General features: G+C 35.0%; 1 protein-coding gene across 1 annotated transcript in view; it reads left to right on the forward strand.

Moving 5' to 3' along the window:
• The first annotated feature begins 1,166 nt into the window (after nt 1–1,166).
• SP3 (Sp3 transcription factor) overlaps nt 1,167–24,181 on the forward strand; it is a 43,339-nt gene continuing 20,324 nt past the window's right edge. The window contains exon 1 of the mRNA XM_008567386.1: nt 1,167–2,524. Within this exon, the coding sequence (XP_008565608.1) occupies nt 1,741–2,524 (784 nt within the window). The 5' untranslated portion in view covers nt 1,167–1,740. The remainder of the gene's footprint in view (nt 2,525–24,181) is intronic.

Raw genomic sequence — 24,181 nt, forward strand, 5'->3', positions numbered from 1 at the left:
TCCTTATTATAGTACTTATTATAGTACTTGGCATATAAAAGAAAAGCTCAAATGTTAGACATTAGTGTTATTTCCTTAAAAAATCTACTCTCTGACACTGACATGTAGAATTTTATTGTTTTCTAAATAGTGGTGCTTTTCCAATCTTGTCTAGTTCATAAACTATAGGGATGATACCTGAGATTCTAGCAGGTCCCAGAATGCAAAATGTGTATGCCTGGCATTCTACTGCAAACTTAGAATAGGTAGATAAAACCACAGTCTATATTTTCCAGCTTTAAGATTCTAGAAAAACCTTTCAGATGGGGCTACTTTGCTGTGTGGTCACAGGTCAGTAACTTTTCCTCATTAAGTTTTTTAAAGTCTCATATTTTTCTAGTAGTTCATGGGAAAAATAATGTGTGATGACTTGCTAATGGAATAGCCCTAGCCATGAGTTTACTCTCTAGTACATTAATATGTCCCATAAAAGAGTAACTTTAATTATTTGATTTAAGGTTTATAGCAATAATAATCTTACTTTTGTAACTCAGGTGATTTGATAACACTGTAGTAGTGTTTCTTTTTTTTTTTATACACAAACATAATGGACCTGATTTAGTCATATGTTTTTAGTGTGTTGTATATTTTTTGAACTATAATCTTACTTTTGTAACTCAGGTGATTTGATAACACTGTAGTAGTGTTTCTTTTTTTTTTATACACAAACATAATGGACCTGATTTAGTCATATGTTTTTAGTGTGTTGTATATTTTTTGAACTCTCTAGTAGTTGAAGTGTATTTGGTTTGAACTGTTTATAATCTTTTCTAGAAACCTTCACCTTTTTTTTTTTTTTTTTTTTTTTTTTTTACAAAAAACTGTATAGCATTAGAGATCATAGATCAGGGATTAGAAAATCAGTTTGTCGTCATAAAACAAATAATATTCTGATTGACATCTTTCCTCCCTGCTCAGATAGGATGGGCTGTCTGTGCAATAACTAAAAAACTGGAAATGATAATTATTGTAGTTCTATAATACTGCTTCTGTATTTGAATTCTATCATGTTATTAAGATAACTCATTTTTAAGTAGTAGGATTTATGCTAGTTATCAGAGTTTTTTGAAAATTGGTTTAAATTTACCACAGGTATATCACACCATTTTTGTTTTCTTTATCCAGACAGGTGATTTGGCTTCTGCACAGTTAGGAGGAGCACCAAATCGATGGGAGGTTTTGTCTGCCACACCTACAACTATAAAAGATGAAGCTGGTAATCTAGTACAGATTCCAAGTGCTGCTACTTCAAGTGGGCAGTATGTCCTTCCTCTTCAGAATTTGCAGAATCAACAAATATTTTCAGTTGCACCAGGATCAGATTCATCAAATGGTACAGTGTCCAATGTTCAATATCAAGTGATACCACAAATTCAGTCAACAGATGGTCAGCAGGTTCAGATTGGTTTCACAGGCTCTTCAGATAATGGGGGTATAAATCAAGAAAGCAGTCAAATTCAGATCATTCCTGGCTCTAATCAAACTTTACTTGCCTCTGGAACACCTCCTGCTAATATCCAGAATCTCATACCACAGACTGGTCAAGTCCAAGTTCAGGGAGTTGCGATTGGTGGTTCATCTTTTCCTGGCCAAACCCAAGTAGTTGCTAATGTGCCTCTTGGTCTGCCAGGCAATATTACCTTTGTACCAATCAATAGTGTCGATCTAGATTCTTTGGGACTCTCGAGCAGTTCTCAGACAATGACTGCAGGCATTAATGCTGATGGACATTTGATAAACACAGGACAAGCTATGGATAGTTCAGACAATTCAGAAAGGACTGGTGAGCGGGTTTCTCCTGATATTAATGAAACTAATACTGATACAGATTTATTTGTGCCAACGTCGTCTTCATCACAATTGCCTGTTACCATAGATAGTACAGGTATATTACAACAAAACACAAATAGCTTGACTACTTCTAGTGGGCAGGTTCATTCTTCAGATCTTCAGGGAAATTACATCCAGTCGCCTGTTTCTGAAGAGACACAGGCTCAGAATATTCAGGTTTCTACAGCACAGCCTGTTGTACAACATCTACAACTTCAAGAGTCTCAGCAGCCAACCAGTCAAGCCCAAATTGTGCAAGGTATTACACCACAGACAATCCATGGTGTGCAAGCCAGTGGTCAAAATATATCACAACAGGCTTTGCAAAATCTTCAGTTGCAGCTGAATCCTGGAACCTTTTTAATTCAGGCACAGACAGTGACCCCTTCTGGACAGATAACTTGGCAAACATTTCAAGTACAAGGGGTCCAGAACTTGCAGAATTTGCAAATACAGAATACTGCTGCCCAACAAATAACTCTGACACCTGTTCAGACGCTCACACTTGGTCAAGTTGCAGCAGGTGGAGCCTTGACTTCAACTCCAGTTAGTCTAAGCACTGGTCAGTTGCCAAATCTACAGACAGTTACAGTAAACTCTATAGATTCTACTGGTATACAGCTACATCCAGGAGAGAATGCTGACAGTCCTGCAGGTGAGTCTTAAGTTATGTCATGCCATAAATAAGTTCACTGGTAATATATAGGGAAATTTTTTGCTTCAGGTGTTTATCAGCATCTGGCTTTCTATGTTTGTATGAAAATGGACATCAAGATATTTTCCAAATTGTTTTTCTTTGAAAGTTTGTAGTTTTCGAAGTTATGGATTCATTTTTCTAGTATACAAATTACACTTGTAGCTTTTCCTTACAACGATTTTATATTTGTTTTGACATCTGATTGATGTTGTCAGGCATTCCAAAATTTTGGCAGATAAAGTGTCTTGGTTGGCCTTGGTGTGATGTGGGTTAACTATTTTATGCATTCTGTTTGGTTGGGAAATCAGATTGGCATAGTGAACATGTGGTGCTGAGAGTTAAAGACCACTTATGCTGTCTCAGCCACTAGCCAACGGTGATTTTGGCCAAGTTATTTTTCTCTTGTAAACTTGGTTTCCTCATTGTGTAAAGTGGGAGTGTTGGACTAGGTAACTGTATCTAGGGTACCTTCCAGATCTAAAATTTTTTGGTTCCATGGCAGGCATTAAACTTAGTTGTGCTGGAAATAGTTGATAGTATGGGTAGAAATTTCAGAAATCTATTCTTTGAATGTTGTGCAAGAATTAAAATAATAAGGTTTAAAAAGAGACAGCATCGTCATCATCCCATTTCAGGTTTAGCATCCCTAATTAGAAAATCTGAAATACTCCAAAATCTAAAACCTTTTAAGCACCACCATGACATTCAAAGGAGAAATGCTCATTGGAACTTTTTGGATTTTGGATTTTTGGATTAGGGATGCTCATCTGGTATGTATTCTGCAAGTATTCTAACATCTGAAAAAATCCAAAACACTTCTGGTCCTAAGCATTTTGGATAAGGGATTCTCACCTGTAATGTTATCTGTCTAGATAACATTTTATTGTTATTTTGTTAGGAATATTGTTATATTGTTAGGAATATTTTGTTGTGCACTAAATCTTAAAATTTATTACTTTAACCTTTCTTGTGTTTGGGTTTCCATGGAGATTGTATTATTACACCTTCCACTGGGTCAGTGATTACAAACTGATTGAAATAACTCCCATCACAATTTAAAGATTACCTTTTTTCTTTTGAGAAATTTGTGATATGTGCTTAGAAAATTGGAATTGTTCTGGAGCCTCAGATTTGTATTTGGAAATCCTTTAATTGCATTTGAGCCTTCTGAAGCTTGGTTTAGAGCAGCAGTTCTCAAAGTGTGACCTGTGGACCCTTGGGGATTCCTGAGACCTTCTCAGAGTTTTCATGTCAAACTATGTTTTGTAATAATACTAAGAAGTTATTTTGTCATTTTCACTGCGTTGACACTTTCACTGATGGTGGATAAAACTGCTGGTGTCTTAGCATGAATGCAGTGGCATCAGACTGTACATAGATGCTGTATTCTTCGTAACAATGCATTTGCAGTTAAAGAAAAAAATCCAGTTTTACTGAAGAATGACCTTGATGAACCAGTAAAAATAGTTATTACTAAATCTCGACCCTTGAGTACTACATATCTTTTTTAAAATACTAGCTTTATTGGGTTGTGATTCACACACATTAAAGTTTACCCTATATACAATTCTGTGGTTTTTCACATAGTCACAGGGTTGTACAGCCATCATCGCCATCTAATTTTAAAGCATTTTCATCAAATGTTTATGTTAGCATGTCATGGCTTTATTTTTAAATGAATTTAAATAAAATTTCTGTTATTTCTGTGTGGTATCTTATGTCTAGTACAGTAAATATACATATATATGTCATATATATACTCATATATATTCCACCTTCATATATATTCTACATGAACAAAAGTTTTTTTGGGGGGGGGCATCAGTAATATTTAAGAGTTTGAAAAGAGTCCTGAGACTAAAAAGTTTGAGAACAACTGATAAGGTGTCAGACTTCTGAAAACATAGCAGATAGTTTTTAGAAGCCAGTTTTTAACATTTATACAAAGTTAATACATAGAGTTAGAGACGTGTTAGAAAATATCTCTAGGAAATTTGTGATTTTTATAGAGTTATGTTGGTCATGAAGTTAGGTTGGTATAAAGCAACGAGTGCTTCAATAAAGTAATTTATTTTCAAATGTTACCAAAATAGAAACACTATGAGTTAAACACAAAATTGATTTTTTAAAGTGGTAATTTAGTTTATTGAATAGTGGTCAGGAAGGGTAAAATAAAGCAGTAGTCCAGAAGGCCATTAAATTTAAATTTTGTCCCAATTTTAAAGGAATGTGGAAAGAATTTAAGAAAGTAAAAGTTAAAGCAAATGGGAATAACAATGCTTACTGGTATAATAGCATATTTAGTAATAAAACCCAGGAAGTTTTCATTTGGGGATATCGGGTATTAGGAAAACTTTCTCTTGGTGTACTGTCTTTTTAATTGGCAAGAAGGTAGATAAATCATTTTAAAATGTTTATTTTTCACCTGAAAATCAGAGTAAAAAATTTTTATTTGTGTTACGTATAGTATGCCTACATGAAAATGCTTAAGACTTTGACATCCTTAGTTTGCGTTTTTATTTTTTTCTTAAAGCTGCTCTATAACAAAAAGGACCTCTGCTTTTGCCTGTTATAAGCAGTAAATCTGACTCTGGGCCTATCCTTTTATTCTTATCCCAGTAAAAGGGTGAAGTATTTTTTACTGCTTCTTATCCCTTAGATGCCAAATCCCCATCTTTGGAATATAGAGCCCATCAGGCCCCAAGTTGCAACCCCACTTACATTTCTGTCCACTCTTGGCCCACTGAGAAATGCATGCTGTTTTTAGAGAACTTCTTTGATTTTTTTGGAGAACTTCTTTGTAGTCTTTTACTTTGTCTACCATTGCTGTGTATTTGAAACTGGGTGGAAGGAGGCAAAGCATGTTTATATATCTTTTCAACATCTTTTTTAGTCATAAAATTTCCCCAAGATTTAAGCCAAGACTTATTCAGTCTCTCAGATTTTGGTCCTCTACCAGATTTTGTTTTATCCAAATATAATTTTATCCTTCCTGACTGGACGTATTTAAAATGTAGTCAAAATGTTTGAAGTAGGAAGAAGGGTTTATATGAGTAGAAGTCATTACTTCGTCGATGCAAACAACTTAATCGTTAGAGTACCTTATTATCCATGGATAACTGGATTGTTATGGACTAACTGGTAGCTGTACGTTTTTTGTTAGCAGAGAAAAATAGAAGTGCTAACAAAACATTTGTTTTTTTTACTTTGTACTTAATTATTTTTGATGAGCAAAAGGGAGGGATCTCTTGTGTGATCTTAACTGTGTCAGGTACTGTTTATGTGTTTTTAGATACTTTACCTCGTAAACAGTTGACCCTTGAACAACATGGGTTTTTACCTGCATGGGTCCGCTTATACGTGGGTTTTTTCCAATAAATATATTGGAAAATTTTTTGGAGATTTGCGACAATTTGAAAAAATTCGCAGATAGATTGCATAGCCTAGAAATATTGAAGAAAAATTAAAAAGTTAGGTATGTCATGAATGCATAAAATATATGTAGTTACTTGTTTATTTTGTCATTTACTACCACACAATCTATTATAAAAAGTTAAAATTTATCAAAACTTACACAAACCACACCATTTGCAGTTGAGAGAAATATAAACGAATGTAAAGATGCAGTATTAAATCGTAACTACACAAAACTAATTAGTATGTATTGTACTATTGTAATAATTTTGTAGCTACCTCCTGTTGCTGTTGTGGTGAGCTCAAGTGTTGTGAGTATTCGTGTTGGAGTATCTGTTTGAAACTCCCTGTGACATTAACCATCTCCATGTGAGCAGTTAGTCTCTCCAGTAAATTTTGTATAGCAGTAAAAAGTGATCTCTCACAGTTCTTGTGTATTTTTCATTGTGTTTCGTGCAATACCCTACTCCTTGAATAACACATGGGTCCCACACGAAGTCCCGCCAGTGATGTTGAAAGTGCTCCCAAGGAGCAAAGTCATGACATTACAGGAAAAAGTGGAATTGCTTGATATGTACCATCGATTGAGGTCTGCAGCTGTGGTTGCCTGCCATTTCAATACAAATGAATCCAGCTTAGGAACTGTTGTTTAAAAAAAAAAGAAAAAAAGAAAAGGAAGTTAGTGAAGCTCTCTTTGTAGCTGTATATACATATAACATACAAAATAATGTGTTAATCAGCTTTTGTTATTGGTAAGGCTTCTGGTCACCAGAAGGCCATTAGTAGTTAAGTTTTTGGGGAGTCAGAAGTTATACATGGATTTTCTTTTCTCTTTTTTTTCTTTCTTTCTATATAACATACAAAATAATGTGTTAATCAGCTTTTGTTATTGGTAAGGCTTCTGGTCACCAGTAGGCCATTAGTAGTTAAGTTTTTGGGGAGTCAGAAGTTATACATGGATTTTCTTTTCTCTTTTTTTTCTTTCTTTCTTTTTTTTTTTTTAAAGATGACCGGTAAGGAAGGGGATCTTAACCCTTGACTTGGTGTTGTCAGCACCATGCTCACCCAAGTGAGCTAATGGGCCATCCCTATATAGGGATCCGAACCCATGGCCTTAGTGTTATCAGCACCACACTCTCCCTAGTGAGCCACAGGCCAACCCTTATATGTGGATTTTCAACTGTGAGGGTGTTGATGTCCCTTACCCACCCCCCTCCATGTTGTTCAGGGGTCATCTGTAATTGTTTCTTACAAGAATCCTGTTGCTATTCTGACAACTGGATAGAGAAGAAAACTTCCTCAAGGCTTTGCAACTAGGCTTCGTTCTTTTCAGTATACAGTACTACACTGCATAGGCATTCTGCTGTTAAATTTATGTCAGTATTGTACTTTTCTTCGGTTTTATTTGGTTATTTTTATTTCAGACTTTTTTTGGGGGGGGTGGTAAAGGTACTAACCTTCTTGAATTAAGTAGTGAGTGGAGAAAATGTCTTCAGAAACATTTTTATTGGTGATTATAACAAGATAAAAGTAATCTTTATCGATTTTATACTTGCCAGAACTGGCTGATTATAGAAATGTACAAATACTGCTGGAAGGCCAAGCCTACAACTTGAAAACTGGAGTGTATGGTGGAAATGCAATCATCTTATGAGTTAAAGAAATAATGGAAAAAAATGTGAAGATTGATCCATGCTGATTTAAACGAGTGGTAGATCTTACTTTTGGCCTTCTACAAGTAGAGGGGACAAACCTAGCTGTTGTTTTATGTAGAACTTAAAGTTGTCTTATCAAACAATCTCAGGAAATTTTATTTAGGTATAATACAGTACACCTGGCTTTGTTTCTACATCTGAGCTCCCCTTCATTTGGTAATCCATATATATGAAGGTAGGTCAAAAAGTTTGTGGAAAAATAGAATTAAAAGATAATACAAGTCTTTCCATGAACGTTTTGAAGACCCTTCAGAGTATTACCTAAATTTTAGAAAATTCTAAGAGTTTTATTTTAAAGCTTGGGGGAAGTTCATTCATGTTCTGATTCCCTAACAGTATTTATTGAGGTTATTAGTTTTCAGTCTTATGGGTTTTCTGTACGCAATTAAAGTTTGCTTCATCTGCTTACAAAAGTAATAACATGTTTAGTATGGAAAATAAAAATGTTATGGAAATATTTAATGGAGAAAGTGAAATACCTCTGATCTCTCAAGAATAAGACTTGGTGTCATGTATGTTTTTTAATATTGTCCTAATTACACTGCATGTACAATTTCTTTATCCTGCTTAATTTTTATTTACTTTTATTTTAGCAGTATAAAAATACCTACTAAGTATTTAGGTCAAGAATTATAGCCTATTTAGTTATTCATTAATATAGGCAAAAGGTACACCCCATGAAGAGGAGCCCAGAGTTAGATTTACTGCTTAAAACCAGGGGCTGGATTAGGGCCTCTTTTTGTTGAAGGGTAGCTACAAAAGAAGGCTGTCACTGTCTGTTGCCCCAAGGTATGGCTTGAATAAAGATTTACAGAAATGAGAAGAGGATACAGGGAAATAGGACATCAACACAGTCTTGTGACTAGCATCCAAATCAATACTGTTAGCTCAGTGTCTGGATTTGTGATATATTCAATATTACTACCAAAGCCAATATAAGACCTGTTTTGGGGCCAGGGAGACTTGGTGGAGACACTTGAAAAAATGCCAGACATGGAATTGCAGTGCAGGAAAAAAAATTGTACTCAAGATGAGCCTGAAAACCAAGATTCCAAATTACACAATGAAGGCAAAATTATGGAAAATAGATAATAAATTATGAGTGGAAAATGAATTAATGTCAGATTAAAGGAAGATGATAGAACAATCTGTTAAAGACTTTAAAATCAGTATGTTTATAGTTGTCAGTGAGATAAAAGAAGCAGCAGCATCTATAGAAAAGGTGAATATGAAAAATAATCAAATTGTGGAAACGAGAAACATGATTGATTCTAAGACACATATCTCAAATCTGTGCATCTTGCAGTCTGTGGCATGTCAGTGTTTAATTGGCAGTGGTATGTCTTAGATTATATGAAATACAAAAGTTTTTTCGCGAAAAATAGGAAAACCTTTAGAGTGGACTTAGAAAAAGAATGAGTGCATAATAATATACTGAGGAGTTTACCCAGAATACCTCACAGAGATAATGAATGAACAGTTAAGAGACATGGAAGGCAGATTGAGAGTCACCAGCATAGGAATTTCAGAAAAAGAAAAGAGTGAATGGCAAGAGAAACAATATTTGATTAGATTAATGGCTGAAAATTTTCTTATGTCTACAGATATTTTACTTCAGCTGTGAAGATAAGTAAAAATAAGTCCGTCTCTGACTTACACTAAGATTACAGAGATGTTACATTAACATCTTAAATGTTAACAGAGAGAAAAAACAAATTACTAACAAGTGACAGACCTACAGCTTCTTGTCAGCCACACAGATGCCAGAAGGTTACAGAGCAATATCTTCAGAATGCTGAGAGAAAATAACCAGCAGCCCAGAATTTTATATGCACTTTAACTACTACTCAAGAGTTAGGGTTTAGTGAAGACATTTAAAATATTCAAGGACTGAGAGTTTATTATTGGGAGACCCTTACTGAACTAACTGCTGAAGATTAAGTAGAAAAAATGGATCCTGTGGAAATGATTGGGAAATGAGGAAATGATTGTGATCAGAGAAATGGATGAAAAATTGATAATTTGACAATAAAATACTGGTAATTGTAAAAAAAAATTATAGAAAATTTCAGAAATACATAAAAGCAGAGAGTGTGTAATGAACCTCTAAGTACCCACCTTCCAGCTTAAGTAGTTGAACATCCTGCCGTTCTTGTTTCCTCTGTTTCCACCATTGAAAATTTTATTTCTTCTGGTTTATTTTAGAGCAAATCCCAGTCGTTGTATAATACCGAAAAGTGCTAATAGGACTATTTCCAATGTGTGGTCTGGGACCCCTGGGGGTCCCTGAGATCTCACCTCACACGTAGTGTACAGTGAAGTTTGTGTTATATTAGGGAGGTTAAACATTTTTGCATGTTTATTGTTATATGTGTTTCTTTGGTAAATTGCCTTTTATGTATTTTGCTTGTTTTCCCTCAGTACTAATTTGTCAGACATCTTTATATCTTAAGGACATTAAGGATTTTTAGGTTAAGGATATTAATCTTTTGTCACACACCATAAATATTTTCTTTATTTGTTTGCCTTTAAGTTTGGTCAGGGTGAGTTTTAGTACATATAAGTTCTTACCAGACTTTTTTTTGAGCAAAATCATTGAGAAACTGAAGTGTAGTTTTTGAGTTTCGTTTGTATTGATTTACAAGTTTTCTGATGCACCGGCAACAGTATGTGGAAGAAATTGGAATGTTAATTTATACTGCTGTGACTAGAGGAAGATCTAGAATACATTATGTGGCTCTTAAAATGAAATCATTCTAAGTGTATGTTTTTGGTCACACTTATTTTCTCAGTATTCTATGGAAAAATAGTGTCCATAAATCCATGATTAATTCCTTGAAGATGATACTTTCCAGCAGTTCCAAATGTCTATTTAATTTAACGTTGGTAAATATTATAACCAATTATTTGTTCTGATGCAGTTAGTGATTTAAATCTTGGAATCTTAGAGAGGTCAACTAATTCACGTCATTAAATGCATCTGCTCAAGTGTGTGTTTTAGATATATTTCTCTCTAATTTGTTTTCTGGAATAGTGTTTTCAGTTTATTATTAACCAAATTTACCCCATTATATAGTAAGTAAAAGTAATACAAGTTAGCATTCTGGATGGACACAACAGGATGGAAATCACTTGATGTGTGATCATCATTAGAAAAATTTCTTTGACACATTGTTCTATAGTGCTGTATTTTAATCTAAGAGAAGAATTTTATTACAGCTAGTTCTCTAAACTACTTGGTTGTTTTAATGGTTCTTGGGTACAGTTACTGTGTTTAACTTTATTTTATGAGGGTACTTAACATGTGACACTTTTTATAAATCCTTCTCTGCTGGTTAGTTCTATCATCCTCCCAGCAACATAGATTATCATCATTCAATTTCAGTCAACAAATTTGAGAATATACTATGATATTGCAGGCAGTATATTTTAGGTTCTTTAACTGCAACAGTGAAAAAGACAAAGTCCCTCCTCTCATGAATTGTGTTCCAGTGAGTGAAGATAAATAAGTGAATATAATAATTTTAAATAATTAGCATAATGAAAATAAAGCAGGGTTATATGGAATAGTATGGAAAATGGAAAAACCATGGAGGATGATGGTTAGTTTAGATATCATACTGCATGTGTGCAATATGTGATGCTCAAATCAGGATAATTAGTATATTCAATATTATACAGTGTAGTCGTTTTTCGTGGCCCTTTACTAATTCCTCCTTTTCTTCCTCCACCGTTCCCACCTCTGGTAACCTTAGTTCTCTCGTTTTGAAAGTTCAGGGTATTATTGTGATTGTTGTATCTTTTTTTTTTTTTAAATTTGGGTTTTTTTAGCTCCCTCTTAAGAGTGAGGACATGTTCATCATGTTTTTGAAAGCACAGTGTCTAGCACAGAATCAAAGGTAACCAGGCATATGAGGAGATAAGACACCATGAGTGAGAACCAGCAGAAACAACAGAAATAGACTGTTGGAACTCCAGATACTAGAATTGTCAAACACAAACTAAAACAATTGTTTAGTATAGATAGTCTAGGAGAAAAAAGCCAAGCTAAAAAAATTTTAAAGGGGTTGGAGACTACAACAAAAATGACATTGCACATTTTAAAAGAACCAAATAGGAATTCAGGAACTAAAACTTAAAATATTCAAAATTGAGGAAAAGCCTTAGGGTGGTTGAGTCTTAGGGCATTACCAACATTTTTTAAAGAGTGAAAAGTAGAGGAGGCACTAACAGAGGAAACAGGAGCTTCCTGGGAGCCAAGTAAATAAACTCCCTAAGAAAGGAGGAGCGTGTGCTTGACTTTCTATATATTGTGGAGAAGATACATAAGATGATAGAGAATGGGATATTCAATTTAGCCAAGCAGGTGGTTTCTGTGGAGTGCTGGAGAGGAAAGCCTGAGTAGAATGACTTAGAAGGAGAAAAAGATAAGAGGACGTAGTGATAGTAATTACACACAAATATTTTTAAGAGTATTTTCTGTTAGGAGGAATGTTGAAATAGATGGTAACTAGAGGTGGACTTGGCCTAGGGAGGGTTTTTTGGGAATATCTCAATAAACAGTGGGGAATTGATGTAGGAGAGAAGGTATAATGGAGGAAAGTTTTTAAGAAGGCAGGTGAGATGAAATACAGGGCATAGGTATAGGGGTTGGGTACCTGGAGTAGGGATAATCATAACAGGGGAAGGGCATAGGATAGAGCTTTACAGATGCAGATATGTTGACTGGAAAATAAAATAACTCTTGTCATATTGCTTCTAATTTCCTTTTGTAATAGGAAGCAAGTTGTGATGAGTGGGGGTTGTAGGTGTTAGAAGTTTGAAAAGGAAGAAGGTTTGAAATGGTTATATGAGACAGTGGGAAAGTGGAATGTGAGGTGTAGGATTGCAGCAGTACTGGGTGCCCACTTGAATAATTAGCACAATTGTGTTTTTTTTCCCTCCAGTTACCTTTAGCTGCTGAGGGGCAGGTGAAGGATTAACTCTTATTTGTTCCCTGGTAGAAAGTTCCAGGGTTGGTTTTTTTTGTTCGTTTATTTTAATTCCTGTCTCTGCCATGTTTTTGTGATCTATTCTTCCTCTTCATTTTCATTTCGTTAGTCTGGCTCTTAACTGTTAAGAGGCTATTGTTATAACATCCAATGTTTTCCATGCCTCTAATTTTTCCTCTTTTCAGTGCATTAAAAAAATTTTTTTCCTCTTACCAGTTTTTAAAAAGTATTTATTTCCTGAATAGGCAATACCTGCACAAGGCACAAATTCAGAAGCTATAAAACAATAATTAAAAGTTAGTCTCTTTGCATCCTTATCTTAACTCCTTAGTTCTCTTCCCTAGTTAGCCGTTTTTACCAGTTTTTTTAAATGTATGTCATATCTCTGGTAGACGGATACATTTACAAACATTACTATACCTACATATTCTCAGCCATTCCCTGAAATTTTACCATAGTATATTCTCTTTTAAATTTAAAATTTTGGGGCCAGCCTGGTGGCGCACTGCTATAGTGCGCCGCTTGGGAAGCACGGTGGCGCTCCCGCCGAGGGTTCAGATCCCACATACAGACCAGCCGCTCACTGGTTGAGCGAGGGGCGGGAGCAACACCGAGGGTTGCGATCCCGTGGCCGGTCCCAGGCCGGTACGGGCGCGACACTGAGGGTTGCGATCCGTTGCTGGTCACGAAAAAAGACAAAAAGGAAAAAAAAAAAATTTAAAATTTTTAGGTTGGATCTCCTTATATATTGCTAGTATAGAGCTATCTCATTCTTAGCAATGACAATAACAGTATTGAACAGATTTCTCACTATTTAATAAGATCCTTATTTATGGGTATTTCTTTTCCTTGATTTTTTTTTTTTTTTTGGGTGGCTGGCCAGTTCTGGGATCCAAATCCTTAACCCTGGTGTTATAACACCGTGCTCTAACCATCGGAGCTAATCAGCCAGCCCTGCATTTTTAATTTTGGAAGATACTAGAGGTTGTTCCAGTATAACCTTCACATTACTCATCCTCCCTAACTTTAAAATCTTCATTAGCTCTTCCATTGCCTTTAAATCAAGGTCTGTTTAGTATACAAATATTTATAGAGTTCCTACTGTGTATCAGATACTGGAGATACAAAGATAAATATGGTACTTCCTGCAATAAAGTTACTCAAAAGCTAACAGGTGAGACGAGGATTTCTTTTTTTAAGCAGACATACAGACGATTCTGGTATAATGTAAATGGCATACTAATAGAACTTTAGGAACAGAAAGGAATAGAGGAATCTTTGGGCTGACATCTTTCATGGCTTAGCTGAGATACTACTTCATTCCATAGACTTTCCTGCTTTCTTTAAATTACTTCTTGTTCAATAGCACTTGTTTCCTTTGTTTTGTATTATAGTTAACATGTTTGTCTCTCTGGAATTCAGCAATCATTTTTTATTCATCTTTCTATCTGTGTGGGTTTTTTTTTTTTTTTTTGACAATGGATAAACAAGCAGATACCAGTAATATATGCAGAATAAACATAGATTTATGTCATAATATATTATGTAAATTTTATGCATTTGCTTCTGAAATAATTAACTTTGTTCAGATGTGTGAGATGTGTGGCATTTTTTCGTACCACTACCACTTGTGTAATCGTGTTAAATTTGTAGCTTTTTAAAGACCGTTGAGTTTAGAATTATGTTTCAGAAACCAATCTATAAACCTGTGGAGGAAAAAACTAAGAGAAATGAAAGGAATTTAGACTTATTCTTGCCTTCATATTAGGAAATTTAGAATTAAATATAGATTTTGTGTATTTATTTTAAAAATAACATGGTGAGAGATTTTGAAAATGTAAATTCTTTATCTGTGAGCAAATATATACTGAAATATTTGTGGACGAAGTGTTATATCTGGGGTTTATTTCAAAATTATATGGAGGCAGTTTGGGTTATAGATGAAACAGAATTGTCCCAGAGTTGTTTGTTGAAGCTGAATGATGGATACTTTGGGGTTTGTGATATGAGGGGTCTTCAAAAAGTACACGAAAGATTCATGTTATCTTTTAATTTCACTTTTTCCACAAACTTTTTGAAATACCCTTGTTCTGTTCTACTTTTGTATATAGTTGACATTTTCTATAATGAAAAGCTTTTGAAAATGTGAGTTTTATCCTCTCTTTTTTTTTGGTGAGTGGAAATTTTGGATTATTAAAGGTTTTTTTAAAAAAAAAAATTTAACGTATAAGTAAGATTGGACTTTAATTTTGGTGCCCAAATCCCCTATGATTGGGTTTCGTGAGCCCTGTTCATAGTAATAGCTTGGGCAAGGTATACACAAGTGGAAAGAGGATATTATGGTTCTCTGAAAGTCTTGAAGATGATTTTGACTATTCAGACTATTTTCCTGCTTTATTTCCTGTATTAAGAAGATTGTGGATAAATTTCAGGGGGTAGCCGGTCACACTAAACTTTTCTGAAGTGTTTTTGGTTCTTCTTGCATATGAAGGAAAAAGCCAGATACATATTTTATAAAGTTTTCCTGCTTTATTTCCTGTATTAAGAAGATTGTGGATAAATTTCAGGGGGTAGCCGGTCACACTAAACTGTTCTGAAGTGTTTTTGGTTCTTCTTGCATATGAAGGAAAAAGCCAGATACATATTTTATAAATGCTGTTGGTGCTTACATTTTGGCAGCCTTGTTTGGGCAAAGGGATAGTAAAGACTCAAGAACTTGAGAGAAGAGAGGAGGTGAATAAGTTTCTTTGAGTGGAACTGTATTTAGTCAAATATATAGTAACTTTTTCATATTCTGTGGTCTGTAAGAGAAGTATGTACATATCCATATGCTTAAGAAGCTTACAGATTTGTTGGGGTATTTAAGGTAGACACATGGGGCAGTAATCACAAAATAAATCAGTGTATAATTGGCAATATGAATCAATGTGATAAATTACTGAATTGCTTGATATAGATAATTGTGTAAAAATTCAGAGAAGTAGATGATAAAAGAGGGCTCCAATTGTCAGGGGTGACTTCATAGAGAGGAGAACTTGACCGGGAGAATCTAGAGTTGTAAAGAGATGAGAGGAAGATGGTTACTGACAAGGCAAAAAGAAATGTAAGTGAGAGTAGAAGCATCCTATCCAGGAGACAGTTTAATATTAAATAAGTTATGGAAATATTTATTAGCATATTAAAGTTTCTGAGAAATCCTGTGGGAAAGAAACCTGTTTGAGGTAAAGAAGCAGCATCTTTTTTCTTTTTTAGATTATACATCTGTAGAGATTAGTATCTCATTGGATTAATTGTAAGGAACTACTTTAGGAGGTGCTGTAATATAAATAGAAATCTGGGCTGTTTGACTAGTACCTGATAGGACATATTTGAGTAAGTATGGTGAGAGAGTGGAGGGTACTGAATACTATTGGTGAGGATTTTACTATTTTTAACTTGACTTAAGGAACCCTTGAAAGTTTTCAAACGTGAATAACGTGAATAAATCACTGCTTGGAAGGCATTTCAGGAACAGATTGGAATGGGAAGAAAGTAGCACTTAAGAAGGTAGGAGGCTACTTCAGTTATACAGGGATAAAGTAATGAAAGGAAGTAAGAATGCTAGACATCTCAAAGGATGAATTTATAGGATTGGTGATTAGCTACTGGGAATAAAAGAGACATATCCATTGTTTTAAGAAAGTCATATTATTGGCTGGCTGGTCAGCCCAGTTGGTTAGAGTATGGCATTATAACACCAAGGTCAAAGTTTCAGAATCCTGTTGGCTAGACACCAAAAAAAAAAAAAAGGTTTAAAAAAGAGAGAATTGTGAAGGAAAACTGATCTGGGGTGGCAAAGTGACATCAGTTATAATGGATTGAATTTGTGGTGCTAGGTTGAGATGACTGTTGGTAATAGAGGTAGAGAACTGAGCTCAGGACAGATACAGAATTCTGAAGGATAGAGGCCATAGGCACCATTGAAATCATGAGAGTGGATAAACTAAGCAAGGGAGTTATAAAAAGGAAGATGTTTGGGGGAATTTGGGGGATGGAGTGGGGACTATAAATTAACTACTGTGTTAACATCAGTAAAACATGCAGGAAAATGTGTACATTTTCTACCATATCTAGGGTACTCTTTTAGGATAATAAAGTTTTAGTGGGTTATATATTTCTTTTGGTAACAGTAAAACAGGATTTCTCTTTCCCCTGACAACTGACATTGGAAAGTTTGGTTTGGACTCAGTGGATAGTTTTGGTTTTGGTTGTTTTGTTGGCTGTTGGTTTTGTCTTATTTTCTTTTTTCCCTCAGAAAAGCATCTACATGGATTGCCTATGAGTTCTAGATATTATTACCTCTGTTTTATTTAAAAGAGCTTTTATCCTAGACTGATCATTAATAAACTAGATTACCTAACTTTAAAACAGAGGTTTTGTAGGGAGGATTAATTGCTATATGAAACCACATATATACTAGTAGATCTATTTCCTAAGCAAAATTTGCTGTTATATTCACATAAGCTGCTCCTTGCGATGCTTTTTTATTGCCTACCACTTATAATTATTTAATTCTCAGTACTTCATGTAATTCAGCCATGTCCTCTAATGGGTCCTCTAATATACCAAAATTCTTTCTTAAATACTTCTGTGAAGATGGAATAGATTGTAAGCATTTATTTTTAGGCGAAAGATGTTTCAGCCTTACAGCTGTGAAAGCAGTGCTTTAAACTTTGAAGTAATACCTTATATTTTGGATAAGTAAGTAGGCATTTGATTTTTATGTTACAGCGTTAAGTGACAGACAAGTAACTTATACAGGCTATAAGGAAATCTTTTTGAAAATTAGTAAAAGTATTTTTAGTTTTGATTAACATCATTTTCCTCTCTTTCACTCCACTGTTGAGGAATAAATGTGGCTTTTCCTCTATTTAATTTACCTTTAGCCTGTACTTGTTTAAGCAGCGGTAACCATTCAGGAAGGCTTGGTAATAGAAGTTTTAAAGAGGATTTGAAGTACTCGTTTGCCAAATTAAGTAAAAGGAATAGTATTTGAGCTCTATTCACATCTTTTCACTTATTTTTACTAAATCTTCAGAAACTTTGTTGAAGAGAAAATTATATTCCATGCTAAAGAAATTTTATTTTTTCTAGAGTTACTATTTTATCTAAGCAGTAGGGACAGTTGACTCACATAGTATAACTCTGCTATTTACCATTATAATTTGCTTTTTGAGGCAGGTTTATATTGGGGGAGAAAAGGAGAATTAAAAAGATAGAATTCTTTGAAAACATAGTTTGAAAGTTTTAAATTGTGATTTAAAAAATGGGTACAGTAGTCATCAGTGCTGTTTCCCTAGTACTTCTGGTTCTTTTCCTGCACACACCCAAGTTGAGTGTAGCTATGTAGCTTGTTTTGGCCAGAGAAACATGCCATACTGACTGCTCCATTAGTGTTGACCCGTAAGTGAGGAAAACATGCAGTACACGCTCAGCTGACCTATGATTGACAAGGATTAAAAATAAATCTTTGTTTTAAGCCACTGTGATTTCAGAGGTTGTTATTGCAACCTGATTTTACCTTGCACTGGCCTACATGGTAGCCACTAGCTCTGTGATGCTATTAAGACTGAATTGAGATGTGCTGTAAGTGTAAAATACAAAATGAGTTTTGAAGATTTAGTATAAAAAATAGAATGTAAAATATCTCTTTTTTTTTTTTTTTTGTCTTTTTTCGTGTCCGGCAACGGATCGCAACCCTCGGCGTTGCGCCCGCACCTCGCTCAGCCAGTGAGCGGGAACCGGTCTGTATGTGGGATCCGAACCCGAGGCGAGAGCACCACCGCGCTCCCAAGCGGCGCACTGTAGCAGTGCGCCACCGGGCTGGCCCAAAATATCTCTATTTTTGAGTTTTATCTTACTTTTAATTGACACATAATAATTGTACATATCTATGGGTACAATGTGGTGTTTCCATATACATTCTGCAGTGATCAAGTCAAGGTAATTAGTATATCCACTACCTCAGACATTTATAGTTTCTTAGTGGTAAGAACATTCAAAATCCTCTTTTCTAGCACTCATTAATACTTTTTACATAGTTTGCAGATTGAAGTGTAATTAGGACATATTGAGTTAAATGAAATATATTATTAAAATTTCACTGTTTATTTTTACCTGTTTTTTGTGGCTACTAGAAAATTGGAAGTTACATAAGTCACTTGCATTGTATTTCTCCTGCACAGCACTTATAGCCTATTCTGACTAAAATCCATATTTACAGGGCTGGCTGATTAGCTCACGTAGTAGAATGCAGTGTTATAATACCAAGGTCAAGGTTTTGGATCCCCATACCGGTCAGCTGTCTCCCCCTCCCCACCCCACCCCCCATTGATATAAGGGGTAGTGTGCTCTAACAGAAAACCTCAACTGTGGCATTGGCTCAAGGATCAGGCAGCGAGGAAACTGATTCTAGAGGCTGGGAAGATGCTGGGTGCAGAAGAGAAGCATTTGGTAAAATGTGCCTATAGTAACTTGGAAGGCAAGTAATGTACTTAATGCATTTGTAGCTTTAGGGAACAAGGTTGGAAAACAAATTATATTTTAGCTGTGGTTGGCTCCATTTGACAAGGTATTATAAAAAATTTTTAGTTTTGATTAACATCATTTTCCTCTCTTTCACTCCACTGTTGAGGAATAAATGTGGCTTTTCCTCTATTTAATTTACCTTTAGCCTGTACTTGTTTAAGCAGCGGTAACCATTCAGGAAGGCTTGGTAATAGAAGTTTTAAAGAGGATTTGAAGTACTCGTTTGCCAAATTAAGTAAAAGGAATAGTATTTGAGCTCTCTTCACATCTTTTCACTTATTTTTACTAAATCTTCAGAAACTTTGTTGAAGAGAAAATTAAGAGTCTAGAAATTCGGGGAGTTTTAGGATTAGAAGAAGCAACTGCTTCTTTCCTCTGATCAGTAAGAGATGAAATTGAGAAAGCTTTCGGGCAAATAATTAAAACTCAGTCTTTTAGTATTGATCCAATCAAGGTTATGACCATCATTCTCATTGTTAAAACTTCAGAATGGATTGAGGTGACTTAGTAAAGGTTTGCTAAGGGGCTGGTTCCTTTCAGTTGGGTTAGGGAAAAGAGACTAAAGGTATGGGTTCCCTGCTAAAGGCAGGTAAGCTCAAGGTACAATTAAGTAATGAGAAATAGACACACAGTCTCATGGAGCAGAAAAGCAAAGAAATGTGGTAAATCTAAGAGTCATATCTTAGGGAAAAAGCTGTGGGGTTCTAAACACTGGCACTTGGAACTAGCTAGAATCAAATAGATAAGAAGTCCTCTAAATCTTTCAGTGAGTCAGATAGCCAGAGAAACCACAGGCATGGACAAAAGTCTGAAAAAAAGCATAACTGCTTGAGACTACTACTAACTTCATAGATACCTGTGTGCTGAGAATTCCGCTTAGTTGAGGAGACACAGTCTCTGATGTCCACTTCATTTGTGGTGGAAGAGGATAACAGACAAGGAAAAGCCTCCCAGAGGCAATGCGAAGAGGCACAGATGGCAGTGGACTGACAAACTGCTCCCAAGGATCAGTCAGAGCATTCCTCACCCTCCAGGGCAGAGAGCCCTTGCACTATCTGTTCAGCTGGGTTTATGAATTACTCTGAACCAGTGACTTATTGTGTCCCGTTTTCTTCTTTTTAATAGTATTTTTATGGTTACCCTTACCTTGTTCTGTCATTGTATATTGTGCATGTGAAAGGAGGTATATAACTTGTTTTTATAAATAGGTCTCTGAAGAGGGGCCACATCTGGATCTGATATAGAAGTTATTTCCAGGGTTGGCTGGTTAGCTCAGTTGGTTAAAATGCAGCCTTGTAACACCAAAGTCATGGGTTCAGATCCACATACTGGCCAGTCGCTAAAAAAAAAGAGAAAAAGTTGTGTCCAAATCACCCATAGATCCTGGCCTTTGAGTTTGATGCTGTGACTAGATGGGATATTTGGGTTATCCTCTGCGGAGTGGGGAGAGGTGTATTTTGCCTATGGGAAAAAGTGCATTGAATATTTCACCAGCAGTCATGATTCTTCATAAATAGTCCACTTCCTTCCTTCCAAGCACATGATAGGATTGCTCTTTCCTTTAATTCTCAAAGTCAGGCCATGTGCATTCACATTCTAGTAAAATATGAGTAGAAGTTTAAGAGTAGGATGTGATTTGCCACATTCCCATGTACCTTCCTTAGCAGGGCAATCCTGGAAGCATGTGTTAAGTAGAGCCTAGGTTCTTGAGGAACTGTTATGAGCAGATCTCCCCTGCCAACATGAATTGGACAGGTACAGTTAGTTAGAAATAAACTTTTGTGTGGTAAGCCATGGAGATTTGGGGGTTGTGTGTTACTATAGTGCAACCTCACTAGTCCTGACTGATGAGTTAGGCTATAGTTTTGATCACAGTAGTTGCTCAATAAATGTGTGAATTGAATACACTGAACTTCCAGGGCAAATTAAAAATGTACAAATTCTAAAGATTCAATTTTTTGGCTTATATGCCTTGAAATAACCAACCTACATGTTGACTAAGTGCCCACTTAATAGGTAATATGGCAAAAGAGGTTACTTAGGTAGAAGACAAAGGGAAAAAAAAGCAAACAATGAAGCTTATAATGTTATAACTAGAAGCAGTTGTTTAAAGTGATACATAGATGTGGTTTAGTGGATAATTTAAAGCATTGTTTCTATTTCTGGTGGTATCAACCCACATTAGGATTGTTTACAGTCTATAGAAAGTGTTGTTAAGTAATTCTTAGAAAAAAAATATGCCTTCCTAACACTGGATGCAGGAAAGGGAATCTTTTTGTTTTGTTTTGTTTTGTTTTGTTTTGTTTTGCTTTGTTTAAAAGCAGTGTTTTTTTTAATGAGGGGGGAGAATCCCAAACCATGACTTATTTTCTAGCCATAGCAAAAATGACAGCAACATTTGTTTTAGTCCAGTGCTACAGCAGAGAACCCTTTCTTCAAATGAAGTCTTAGGTAGGACTCCAGTGTATGAAACTGATCTTAATACGGCTGCTTTGATTTATATGAGGACCTGGGACCCCCACATATTCATTTTCTCTACTGACACATGTAGTGTCCTTTGAGGAAGCAATTCAAAAGTCCCTGTGCTGGAGTAGGTATAGGTGTGTCCATCTTTATTTTGGGGGGTTTTGGTTTCTTAGTAGCAACCTCAGATCTTTTCTTTAGGCCTAATTTGTCCAATGTTTATATACAGTTTTGACAATCCTGGCTGATTTCCAAGTTTAAAACTGGCTCTGAAGGTGTACATTAGAAGAGATGATGGGTGTGGTGACCTGAGAAGTAGGGGATAGAGTTTGGGGATAGAGTTAATATAACCAGAGTTAGCAGAAAAACAGGTAGAAACAACAGATTAAAAACTAGAACTCTGGACGTTTTTAGTGCAGTATTCTAGGGCTTATACCATAAATTATTTCTAATAATAAATTGGAGTCATTGGACAAAGATTAAATGATATTCTGAGCATCCTGCTAAGGAAGGTAATTGTAATTCATTCTGGAGAGACTTCTGTTGAAAATATAGTAATCTGTAGTTATCTGGTGGTAGCTATCCTAAATAACTCATGCTGTCCTATATAACTTATGGCCTGAAAGTTTTGGATTTTAGTTTTTCATGTATTTTTAAAGTGATGTAAACATTGAAGTAGTAAATAATACTCTTTTCCAAGTTTAATCATTTCATAATTAAAACTTATTGCAAAGAACCACAGGTTATTTAAATTTGAGAAAATGAATTTATATTATGCTGTATGTCATTACATTATATTTTAATGAACTATAAGAGTAATATATAGTTACCTAAAAAGCATAACAAATCTGTTCTGTCATGGCCATTTTAAAGAATCTTTTAAGAGATAACTATAAGCCATCCAGTTTGAAAGAGTTTTCTTGCAACATGCAATTAGAATGAATTACTGATAGAATTAATATGGAAGACATTTTTGCATTCTTGGTGAGTTATATAAACATGTATATGAGGGCACTTCAAAAAGTTTGTGGGAAAAGTAGAATTAAAAGATAATATGAATCTTTCTGTGAACTTTTTTGAAGACCCCTCATGTGAACCTGGAAGAAGATATGTATTTACTGGATAGAAAATATGAAAACTGAGACTAGGATTATGAGAGGTTAGGTTAAAAAATTATATATTGTTTATTGCCATTTTTGTATATTTCTTTCCTTGGTCTTACTAAAGAAGGAGGCTTAAAAAAAAAAAGAGTGTATTTTGTCCTCAAGAACGTAGACTAAGAAGGTGTTTGCTTATTTAGTGATAAAACATTTAGAAGATTAGGTGATTGGGGGTGGGAAGGGAGATAAACCACATTAATGTAGATCTCATTTCTGTTATAGTTTGTTTTGAAGCAAGAGCAATATTATATCTCCCAGTTTGAATACTTTACCTTATTCATAATGTGCAACTTTAGATCATCTATAGTTTTCTTTAAAAATTGAATCTACTCTTAGGAAGAATGTTTGGAACTGTTAGGATTTGAATAGTGAAAGTTTTGAGTTGTGATAGCTGTTTGTAGCAAATCACTTTCCGGCCTTTTCTTGGATAGCAGTTAGGAATTATTGGAAACTGTAATTCTTTTTGTATTATTTTAAGCTGGGGAAAAAACTTTAAAAAAATCTTTATAGTAGCTTTAAAGTAGCCTTTTTTTTTTTTTTTTAAATCTGAAGAAAAGAGGAAAACTAGTCCCTGAAGCTTATGGTGGAAGGAAGGAGCCTTAGGAAAGAGTACTCTCTGCAGTAATAATTTATAGTATTGATGTGCATTCTTCATAGTTATTCTGAACTTCTTACCTGTGACATTGAAGATTTAATCTGTGAGTTTCCTAAAATGAGAAGTCCTCCATGGCAGGGGAATGCAACAGAGATTTTCTCAGATTTTTTAAAAAAATTGTCGTAAAAAACATGTAATGTTAAGTTTATAATCTTAACCATTTTTAAATGTATAGTCCAGTAGTGTTAAGTATACTCACATGGTGCAACAGATCTCTAGAACTTTTTCATCTTGCAAAACTAAAACTCTACCTATTAAATACCAATTCCCCCGTAATGTTAAGTTTATAATCTTAACCATTTTTAAATGTATAGTCCAGTAGTGTTAAGTATACTCACATGGTGCAAAAGATCTCTAGAACTTTTTCATCTTGCAAAACTAAAACTCTACCTATTAAATACCAATTCCCCCTCATACCTCTCCCCAGTCCTTGGCAGATACCTTTCTACTTTCTGTTTCTGTGATTTTGACTACTTTATGTACTTCATATTTGTGGAATCATACAGCATTTGTCCTTTTGTGACTGGCTTATTTCACTTAGCATCATGTCCTTGAGGTTCATCCATGTAGCATGTGGCAGGAATTCGTTTTTTAGAGGCTGTGTAATATTCCATGTTATATATACTACATTTTCTTTTTTCTTTTCTTTT

Source organism: Galeopterus variegatus, unplaced genomic scaffold (assembly GCF_000696425.1).
Source record: "Galeopterus variegatus unplaced genomic scaffold, G_variegatus-3.0.2 Scaffold317, whole genome shotgun sequence".
Taxonomy (NCBI): Eukaryota; Metazoa; Chordata; class Mammalia; order Dermoptera; family Cynocephalidae; genus Galeopterus; species Galeopterus variegatus.